Source organism: Symphodus melops, assembly GCF_947650265.1.
Source record: "Symphodus melops genome assembly, chromosome: 11".
NCBI lineage: Eukaryota > Metazoa > Chordata > Actinopteri > Labriformes > Labridae > Symphodus > Symphodus melops.
This window is the reverse complement of record NC_136701.1, coordinates 12,845,583-12,856,445: the sequence shown is the minus strand read 5'-3', so window position 1 is coordinate 12,856,445 and position 10,863 is coordinate 12,845,583. Positions and strand designations below refer to the sequence as shown.

The 10,863-nt window shown below is 38.7% G+C and overlaps 2 protein-coding genes and 2 long non-coding RNA genes across 6 annotated transcripts; 2 read left to right on the top strand and 2 right to left on the bottom strand.

The window, feature by feature from the left end:
• cUnh11orf54 (chromosome Un C11orf54 homolog) lies at window positions 1–4,478 on the top strand. Its single transcript, XM_079355989.1, has 8 exons — window positions 1–151; window positions 241–339; window positions 1,059–1,132; window positions 1,216–1,317; window positions 1,737–1,913; window positions 2,171–2,320; window positions 2,797–2,913; window positions 3,004–4,478. The coding sequence occupies exons 1-8, from the start codon at window positions 85–87 to the stop codon at window positions 3,175–3,177; spliced, it is 960 nt and encodes a 319-aa protein (XP_079212115.1). The 5' UTR covers window positions 1–84; the 3' UTR covers window positions 3,178–4,478.
• Window positions 4,108–5,036, bottom strand: LOC306831762. The gene is made up of 2 exons (XR_013780120.1): window positions 4,359–5,036; window positions 4,108–4,284 (listed from the first exon to the last, which is right to left on the bottom strand). It is a non-coding gene; the product is annotated as an uncharacterized lncRNA (long non-coding RNA).
• A 5-nt stretch (window positions 5,037–5,041) lies between these two features.
• On the top strand, window positions 5,042–6,287 carry LOC306831763. Its single transcript, XR_013780121.1, has 2 exons — window positions 5,042–5,097; window positions 5,477–6,287. It is a non-coding gene; the product is annotated as an uncharacterized lncRNA (long non-coding RNA).
• Window positions 6,288–6,396: 109 nt separating this feature from the next.
• LOC306831758 (uncharacterized protein) lies at window positions 6,397–9,154 on the bottom strand. Of its 3 annotated transcripts, XM_079355985.1 has the most exons (5): window positions 8,974–9,154; window positions 8,166–8,312; window positions 7,486–7,632; window positions 7,011–7,227; window positions 6,397–6,974 (listed from the first exon to the last, which is right to left on the bottom strand). In XM_079355985.1, exons 1-5 carry the CDS (start codon window positions 8,980–8,982, stop codon window positions 6,478–6,480), a joined length of 1,017 nt encoding a protein of 338 aa, XP_079212111.1. In that variant the 5' UTR covers window positions 8,983–9,154; the 3' UTR covers window positions 6,397–6,477. The 3 variants fall into 3 exon arrangements, with proteins under 3 accessions (XP_079212111.1, XP_079212110.1, XP_079212112.1); XM_079355984.1 differs by having other exon boundaries at window positions 6,397–7,227; XM_079355986.1 differs by lacking the exon at window positions 7,486–7,632 and having other exon boundaries at window positions 6,397–7,227.
• Window positions 9,155–10,863: the final 1,709 nt, after the last annotated feature.

Below are 10,863 nucleotides of genomic sequence, written 5' to 3'. Positions count from 1 at the left end.
CTTTGATTGTTCTTCAGTCCTCTATGACACATTGCCTCCTGCACAGCTCAGTCTGCTGCCACAGGTACCTTCAGTGCAGTGATCATGGCAGACATCAGCAAAACAGAAAAGGTTCAGCTGCATGTGCCAGATTTGGTGGAGCTGCGTGAAGGTAAAAGTTTGAAATGTGATTCACAGAAATAGGCACGTTTATGAACGACTACGTTGATAGGGAGTAAAGGTCGTTGTTGTTTGTTGCAGTTTTACAAGCAGGTCTGGAAGAGAACTTTGCTGAAGTGCAGGTCAGTGTTATGGAGTGTCCGGATCTCACCAAAGAGCCTTTCCATTTTCCTGTTAAAGGTAAGAAACCTGTCAAGTATACTACACCTCATGCATAGATACTTCAAATAGTAGTAGTCGTAGTAGACACTGTTGAGCAAACACTGCTCCAGGCTTAAATTGTACTCATGTTGAATTACAGTTTTGTTGTGGATTATAAATACAAATAAAATGTAATCAAATGTTACCCATTTAAATTCTTAAATGGTCGAATACAAAGGCTTATATGAGGGCTCATTAAACACATGACCAATCGAACAATTTCACTGTTTTTTTTTTCTTTCTTTTTCTTTCACCCTAACCCTTCTTTCAAAAGGGTCGACTCTTAGATTGTGTGTTATAACAAAAGCATCTTACATTTTACACATCTTTTGTGTGATTCTTTTTTCCAATTTACACAACAGGTTTTTTTTTACGCTGTGTTATTGACAGACATGCTTCTCAAACGCAAGTAAACACATGAACAAACAAGACCTATTGACATGCAAATGACGATGAAAACAGCAAACAAGATTGCCTCTTTTAGCATAAGGACGAAGGCCACTGAGGAGGTGATCCAGTCAGTTTATATGCATGCCTTGTTGAAACCAAAATATCTAATGGGATTCAATTTGAAATTGAATTGTATTTGAAGCATATATTTAGCAAAAAATATACATCTGTACGTGTGGATCCTTGTGTTAAAGGTTTCCTGTTTTGTGTGTCGAGTTTTTCATGTCACCTCCATCCTCACTCTGCAGGCTTGTGTGGAAATCCTCGGATCACTGATGTTGGGGGCGTGCCTTACCTGGTGCCCTTGGTCCAGAAAGACAAGGTAGGTATTTTGAGTGGAGATTTAAAGCACTGACCTGTGGCTGTCTTCATTTTTATGAAATTAATGTGACCTCATCTTGCTAGGAATACAACATGAACGCCATATCAAAGGAGCTGGAGCTGCCAGGAGCATTCATGCTGGGTGCTGCAGGCGCTGCTTCAAGGGTTGTTGGAATGAATGCAGAGGTGAATCCCTTTTTACTCTCATTACGCCACAGATCCTACCACATTTTAGTTTGGGGAACTTGAGAGCTGCTCATCTCTCATTTTCTGAAGTGTGTTGTCATTTTATCTGGAGTTGAGTCATCTTTAAAGTCCAACATTTTTATTGTCGTTCACATCACATTCCTGTATTTTTGATAGCAAAGTAAATATTTGAGTTAGATAGACAAACTATGGGTGCTCATAAGGTTGTATCCTGGAATTTGGACTGACCTACTCAAAGCACATCAGCAAAGGCAGGAGAGATTTACTGTGACGCAAATCCTCCCACTAGCGAGATGCTAAAATCACTGATTCTCCCAGATGATAAAAAAAAATAAAAATAAAGTGAATGAAAGTATTAGCAGAATTTTAAAATTTAGAATCATTCTTCTTGTCCATAGCTAATGCCTCTGTGTCTGACTGAAGCGGAGGGAAGGCCTGCAGTGAACAGCAGCTATTTCTCCTCTATCAATCCAGCAGATGGACAGTGTCTGCAGGAGAAATACTGTGACAAGTTCTCCGACTGCAACTTTGGACTGCTGGGAAATCTGTATGCTTGTGAGGGGAGGCCTGGGAAGGTAAGTTAGCCTCATCTGACCAAAGTAAAACCTGATGTGGTGGCCCCCCTCAGAAATGCATTGTCATCTGACAATAATGAACACCTCTGGTTATGTGTGAACCTAAACACAATTACCTATGAATTAATAACCTAACTTCAGTTTTTTTTTTACGGACTTCAGCCCCGCTACATGTGATCTCTAAACATTTAAAGGATAAACATTAACACAAAGAGAAGCTGAGCTATCATGTCCTCTCCGCCCGTGCGTCTCTTCAGGTCCTCGAGGTTCGAGCCAAGAAGAGGACAGGAGGTCACAGTCTGGTGACGTCCTTGAGGAAGACTCTAGAATGTCAGTACCCGGAGAAAAGCCTGGCTCTCGGAGGAACCTTCATCATCCAAAAGGGGAAAGCCAAGATCCACATAATGGTAAACATCAGCTGTGATACAGAACAAATGATACTGACAGTTACAGACTTTGATTGAACTGAAGCTGTACAATCTTTGTACTCTAATTTGTAACACTTTTATAATTACTGATTGATCTATTTCTTGATGTCCTTATTAAATACAATAACAGTCATTTTAAATGTTTTCTTTTTACGTCTTTATTTTTGTGACTTTTTATTATTTATTGGGTTTTAAATTTGATTCTACAAACATTATAAACATAAATGTTTTGATACAGTACAGAAAGTCTTTCTGATCTTGTAATGAAAGTTTGAAAGCACAAATCAAACTTATGAAGAAAAAATGTGCTTTTGCTTTCATATTTTGTAGCCGTGTTAAAATATTCATTGTTTCTTTTCTCATGTGCAATTTGATCTCCTTATTCGAAGCACTTTGAGCTGAAAGTTGTTCGCATATGATGTTTATTATCATTTTCTTCTCTCTGTTTTTGATAGCCAAGAGAGTTCTCTGTCTGCCCCCTCCACACCAATGACGATGTGAACAACTGGCTCAAGCACTTTGAGGTCAGCGCCCCGCTCATCTGCCAGTCTGTGCTGGTGTCCAGAGACCCAGTAAGTAACAACGCACACCCCTAACTCAATGACAAAGATGAGCTGAGTGTTTGAAATGATTTAAATCCAAAACTGTTGATTTGTTTGCAGGGTTTGGATCTGCGTGTCGAGCACACACACTGCTTCAGCCACCACGGTGAAGGAGGTCACTACTACATCGACACCACCCCGGACAGTGTGGAGTACCTCGGCTACTTCATGCCTGCAGAGTTTGTGTATCGTATCGACAGGCCTAAAGACACCCACGCAGTCGGAAGAGACTGAAAACTTGATAAATGAATAAGTAAGATAAGTGCCACAGCCTGTCTTGATAAATCAAGTATGTGATAGGGTTGCATCATTTTTGTGAATCTTTTCTCTGAAATAACCTCTCTAAGAATCCCAATACATTTATTATGAGCTCACTCACTAAATTTGATTTAATAAAAACCTTGGAGGATTTTGTCTTTACTGTTTAAATAAAGTCAACACTTCCTAAAAAAAAAAGAAGGTACATCTGGGACATTGAACTTTGTGCATGTTTTTCCACTCCATACAGATAAAAGAAAATAGTATGAGAGCTCAACGTAGGAGAATAGTTTCAGTTTTCTCTATGCACAGTTTGACTGAAGGAAAAAGCCTGTCACACCAGGGATGTTAAAGTCTTGGTCAGAAGACTTCCGTTTATCATAAATACACATAACAGTGAAGGTGCATGCTAAATGTCAATAAACTAAAATTGTGATATTTGGTTTTAATAGGTTTTCATTTTCTAATATATTTGAGTTACTGTGTGAATCGATTTACTGCAAAAGGTTAAAGAAATGAATGCAAATAAAAAAAAAAAGATTAGTTAAGGTCAGAGATGATGAGGATCCTTGACAAACTTCATAAAGGTTTTTTACTCTTATTCTGATATCAGCCAGACATTGTTGGCCCCTGTCATTGGGAAGCATATCGAGAGCTGAACATGTAGCTCCTTCTGGTGGAGGACTTTGTGTCGCAGATATTCATTTGTTTTCAGTTCGTTCTCTGTAAAATACAGCTATGATTACCTTACATTATACAGCATATTAAGCATGGTAACTGCAGCGATTCAGCAATTCAGAGATATTAAACCATTTTTAGTAAAACAGTTTGTTTTTTTTTCGACAAAGATGATCTTTTCAGGACCATGAATTACCCCTCAATCAAACGACAGTGAAATACCAATAGTTGACAAAAAAAGTTCATATTTATTTATTCAGATTTGTCTCGCAGTCTAACCACACTGAATGTTGTCCAAAGCTCGTGTGTTGTCTCCAAACTGGTCCGTCTCTTCTTGAAGTGGAGTGTGTTGCTGCTCCTTGTTTCCTCAGTGCTGTGTCCTGTCTCTTCTTTTGATTTCTGCTCCTGTTTGTGAAGAAAAGAAAAACAAATCAAGAAGGCTCCTACGCACACCAAAAATGTGTTGAGATCAAACTCACCTTTTTAGATCTGCCTGTAGAGTGAATTAATCAGAGATGCTGTGACGTTGATTTGCTGTAGATGAGCTCAAATCACATCACATCAAATCACATGACGAGACATGACACAACACATCACAGCATAAAACAAACACGACATAACAAAACACATGACATAAAATAACACCACATAACATATCTACACATAACACAACAAATCATGACATCACATTGTATTTTTTTTTGTTTTTATGTTCAAATTTGGCATTCATGTTGCCACTTTTTTTTTTTTTTTTTTTGAGCCAGAGTTTACCATATTAGGAAGGGAGGAGGAGCTGAGGAGGAGCAAGAGGTTAACCTACCAACAAAGTTAACCAAACAGTTACCCAACAGTGCAATGTGTTTTGAGGAGAGGAGGAGACAGAGAGCCACTATAGGTTAAAAGTATCATTAATAAATGTTGCTTCAGAGATAAAACTCATTGTTTTGTTGCCTTGTAAAGCTGAGTGTACCTGGAGCAACATACAGTATGACCAGATGTTGCTGCTTAATAATCAACCGCCAAAGTAAGCAAACATCTTGTGAAGCCTGTGTCCATGACTATTGAAATGCTGGACAATGAGCGAGTTATCAGAATGAGAATCTGTTAATATCGTATGTTACTGTGTTTGACTATAAGCTACAAGAGTGCTTGAATCACATCAGACAGAATACATTGTTTCGTTTCCATTTTAAAGCCTTTCATTACCTGGAGCCAGAGGTGACCATGTTTTGAGGAGAGGGTGGAGCTGAGGAGGAGCGCAACATGAGAACCACTTAATGCAGGAGGTGCTTATTATATTGCTGAAATATGAATACACAAATACCAGATGTTTTAATATGTAAGTTTTTCATCTGTGACCACATTTGGAGAAGAGGAGTGAACTGGAGAGGAGGGAGATGTTAACAAATGGCAAGTTATCTAAGGAGACAGTCTGTGCCCTTTGCCAATTCATGAGCTGCCAAAAAAATCTAGTTTTCAGAATAATGAAATTAGAAAGACATCACAACTATCAACTTGACATTAAGAAGATGTTCTTGCTGGGAGAGAATACATTGTTTTGTATCCATTTTAGACCTTTTGTTACCTGGAACCAGAGGTGACCATGTTTAGAGACGTGGATGAGCTGGTGTGGAGCCAGAAGTTTGCAAACACTATTATATCAGACCAAAGTGTGTGCCTCTTAATTCATTTTGTTTGAAAAGAACAAGTTTCTACTTGTTAAGTTGGTGATTACATCACATCAGAACACATGACGGTGACCTGTAAAAGAAATGTATTGTTTGTTTCCATTTTAAAGCCTTTCGTTACCTGGAGCCAGAGGTGACCATGTTTTGAGGAGAGGGTGGAGCTGAGGAGGAGCGCTACATGGGAACCACTTAATGCAGGAGGTGCTTATTATAATGCTGAAAGATGAATACACAAATACCAGATGTTTTAATATGTATGTTTTTCATCTGTGACCACATTTGGAGAAGAGGAGTGAACTGGAGAGGAGGGAGATGTTGACAAACGCCAAGATATCTGACTTAACAGTCTGTGCTCTTTGCTAATTCATGAGCTGCCGAAAAAGCTAGTTTTCAAAATAATGTCTTTAAAAATACATCACAACTATCAACTTGACAATAAGAAGATGTTCCTGCTGTGAGAGAATGCGTTGATTTGTTTCCATATTGAAGCCTTTTGTTACCTGGAGCCAGAGGTGACCATGTTTTGAGGAGAGGGTGGAGCCGAGGAGGAGCGCTTCATGAGAACCACTTAATGCTGGAGGTGCTTATTATAATGCTGACAATTAAAACGTACAAGAGGAGTGAGCTGGAGAGGAGGGAGATGTTAACAAACGCCAAGTTATCTGACCAAACAGTCTGTGCCCTTTGCTTATTCATTAGCTGCCAAAAAAACGTAATAAAGATTCTACATGTTGACACACATCAAAATCTTAGTCTGTAAAATATCTTATCTTAACTAAACTTATCTAAACTGAGCTTATCTTACTCTGTCTTATATGTTTATCTGTCATTGTTTTTTTGTTTTTTTTGTTTGTTTTTATTTTGACCAAATAAACATAACAACTACTACTTATATACACATGACAGTAGCTTATCTCTTGTGAGGACGCTTCCGTGGAGGCTCACCTTCCTCCTGTGCAGCCGGTCTCTTCCGCTGAGCACCACCACGCTGCCGCTTCCGGACGTTCAGGAGGGACCTCATGTTCTTCTTCCACCTCGGCTCAGGACCTGTGGAGACCAAGAAAGAAGAAGAGGGGAGATCTTCTGGAGGCTGGCTCGGTTCCTCTGGTCTGGAACTGGGGCGGATCCTCTGCTGCTCCTCAGGCTCCAAACCAGGCCACTGCTCCTCCTCAGTCATCATCAGGGGAAGGCATGAGGGGCTCCTCTGTGACCTAGCTGGGGAAGAGCAGAGAGAGGAACTGGAGCAACTATGAAAAGAGGAAGTGGGAGAGGAGGAGGGAGAAGAAGAAGAGGAGGAATGAGAAGAGGAGGAGGAATGAGAAGAGGAGGAGGCAGAAGACGAGCTCGAGGGGGAGCTCACTTCTAGGTCAAGGAGGAGAGTGGTATAAGCAGAGCCAGGAGGAGATACTTTGGGAGAGCCAGGAGGAGATACAGAGGAAGAACCAGGAGGAGAGCTAAGAGGAGAGCTAGGAGGAGATACAGAGGGAGATCCAGAGGGAGAACCAAGAGGAGAGCTCAGAGGAGAGCTAGGAGGAGATACAGGAGGAGACCTGGGTGGAGATGATCTTGAAGAGCGAGCTGCTGCAGGGACCCTCCTCAAGATGAGCCTGGGGATGGATCGGTCTGGGTCGTCAACGAGGACAGAGGTCCAGGTGAAGCGCTGAAGAAAGAAACAACCCAACATTTCCACTTCAGACTGAAAGTCCACACTAATAGCCAACATTACAATAATTGTTCATTGAAATTAAACTAAACTGACAACCACAAAAAAAACTTTTTCTGAAATGTGAAGTCTTTAAAGAGCAGTGTTTTTCAATTATATTAAAGAAAAATGGGTTTGAAAGATATAAAACATTAATGAGATGAGATATTTATACAAACAATCTGTTGATTTAAAAGGAAATCAGTGAATAATTACCTCAGCAGGAGAAGAAGGAGCGCTAGGATGAGTTACAGGCGGGGACCAGGGTGATGAACATCCTGCAGACCTCCTGAGAATCACCTTTGGGCTGGACGAGGCCGGGTCCTGGACAAGGGTGTAGTCCATCCGGGATACATACTGCTTCTAAAGACAAGACACAATGCCAAAATGTAAACATATGACGAATGGAGAAATATTTCTTTTTTTCTATAAAATTAATTTCATTTTACAGTGAAGTTATTCAGTAACTGTAAACAAATCTAAAGTTAAAAACACACACACACACACACACACACACACATCTCTATGTATTTCCAATAAAAGGACTGCCCTTTTTCTGAACGCATGTTGTCGACTGTTATTGTTAGTGAAATGTGCTTCATCCATCAACTAATCGAAATGTACATTCAGACACCACAAATGGCTGAAATGAAATGACTGGAGTCATTAAAATGTTAGGCCAGATTTCAACCTCCACCAAGAACAGCCTGCTACACCACATCTTTTGTTCATCGAAATAAAAGGGCTGACAGTGAACAGATATACAATGCAGGTTTATGTTGTCATATGTCATTAAAAAACAATATTTTCCAAAGAAAAGTTTCACTAAACACTTCAATCTTCTTTTCGATATTTAAGTGTTGTCAGTTACGAGAAATATTTGGACAAATAATTACCTGAGCAGGAGAAGAAGGAGCGCTCGGATGAGTTACAGGCGGAGACCAGGGTGATGAACATCCTGCAGACCTCCTGAGAATCACCTTTGGGCTGGACGAGGCCGGGTCCTGGACGAGGGTGTAGTCCATCCGGGATACATACTGCTTCTAAAGACAAGACACAATCCCGAAACGTAAACGTCAACGTCAATCTTTTTCTGTCAAATTGAAGTGTAATCAGTTACGAGGATTTAAATAGATTAATAGTAAACATATAAAAACGCAATGACATGAACTGAAAAGTGTAGCTATACTATAGTCTATATATGTTTTAACGAGAGGACTGACCGGATTTGCTGGACTAAATTTGAAACACAGATTTAAATTATTTAGTATTATTTTTTACAAAAATCCGGTGAACTTTTTATAGTCACATAATTGTAAAGTTACGTATTTTAAAGTCATATTCATGTCACAATATCTTTGAATCCAGCCAGAAATAACTCCAATAAAGTTCATGCATTAAAACTTATTCTAAAAATATGAAAATAATAAACATATAAAGAGACAAAGGCAAACATGAGAAGGTTAAAGTTGTTTTAAATTCATATCGCAGGCTACTTTGTGGCCTTTTTGAACTCGACATGGTCTGAAGACATGAGGCCTTGCTTTGTATTATTTCAGTTGTTGTTGATTGTGTAACATTTTAGGCTATCCTGGCAACGTAATTTAATAAACTATAAATTAGAGGCCTAAAGCTCGTTTAATATCTAATTTCCGATCGTGTTGATAGTAAAACTGGTTGTTTTATTAAAGTGATTAATCTTACTTCCTCCATGGTGAAACACTTGAGCTTGATGATGTTCAGTCGATGTTTGGAGGAGAAAAGTCGATGATGAAGATCTTTTGGGAAGAAATCGTCGAAAATATAAACTTTAAAACCACAGTGAATATTTGCTGCTGTCTCTCAGTTTGTTTTGTTCCAAATGACTTTTAGATTGTTTTCGTTCGAATAACCTACAGCTACCAGGGTTACCATGGAGATTTAAAATTTACTTGACAACAACTTTATCACCCGATAAAAAAAGTACATTTACTTCACATTATTAATTTTACTGTAGTCTTTGTTTCAGTGTACATATCTATAATTAAAAATAACTTCAGCTTATAGTTATTATAGTAGGCTATAGCTTTTAATCTTTAAATGAGACAACAGAAGGTGAACTCTAAAAATATTAAACACTGTTTTTTTTAATTATGGCTCTTTGGGTGACGAACGACAAATCGATAAACTCGCTCTTCCAAAAATGTATGGCCACAAGATGGAGCTGATATTCAGGTGGCTGAAGTAATCTGGGAGCTATATTTGCTCAACCTTCACGATATTTCTACTTAACCCTTGTGTGATGTTCGGGTCTTTTGGACCCGTTTTCATTTTTTATTAACAGAAAAATGATACAATTAATTAATTTTTTCAAACTGAGACTCACTGACTTTGGCTCATTTTCTGTGAAGAACATATATCAGAATACATATTTAATGACCACACACTATACACCCCCCCTACACATTTCTATTACATATAAGATGTCCGGGTCCACTGGACCCGGGGCTAATAGAAGTGTGGAAATTGATGTTCTGTGTACCCCACACAGAACACCAGAGGGTCAAATGTGCGAGGAAATGAGAGCAGACAGTGTTGACAAACAATGTTGCAATCTTGTGTGGGAACCACAGGTGCAGAAACACAAAAGACGCAGACCTGCAAAACTGCAAAGTATGGTATAAAGATCTGGGCTGCCTGTGATGCCACTTCCTCATATGCTTGGAACTTACAAGTCTACACAGGGAAACCTGATGGAGGAGCCCCCGAGAAAAACCAAGGAATGAGAGTGTCTCAGGGACTCAGTTGAGCCGTGAAAATTGAGATTATTAACGCAGTCTAAAAACGTTCATTCAATCTGGCTTTTTTGTAGGCCTAAGTGGACAAAGTGGACAAACTTGGTGTTCCTGTGACTACATATATAGTTCTAATTAACTTTACTCGTTTTTCGACCTTCCACTCCTCATCTCTGTACCTTAACAAAAAGAAGCTTGTTTTATCCTCATAACAGAAAATATTCATCATTAATAAATGACCTCCAGCTGTTTAAACTACATCACATGGCTTTTGGAGAATTTGCGTTCCTATTTTTTTAAGTATTTGTTTTTAACAATTAAATGTAGTTATAAAATAACCATTAGGCTGACTGTGGACATGTGGAAATCTGCACATACATTATATGGTTATAGTAGTATCTCCATACTCTTCCTAAGCATTTTTTTGTGTTTGATCCTTTACAATTGTTAAATTAAATTGAGGACTCCAGAAGGCGTGACTATATATTTGGGTATTATAAAATAGCTGTTGAAAACTTAATAGCGACAGCCACGTGAAGGGTTCTAACTTCCTCATTTTTCCATTTCAGCAGTTAGGAACACTTCATTCATCTTCACAAAATGTTAATTTTACTCTGCTGTCTGAAAAATATGTGTTCTACTCAGTTTTTGCTGTCATGACCATTTTCATAACCTTCACCTTCTTTTTTCAACATAAAAGCAGAGAGAGAGGTCAATCACAGAAATATCTCATATTTTATTTTGTCTTTTTTGTCCCCATCTCATTAGTATTGTCTTTTTTAACAATGTATATATGTTTTTAAATATATGTTGACATATT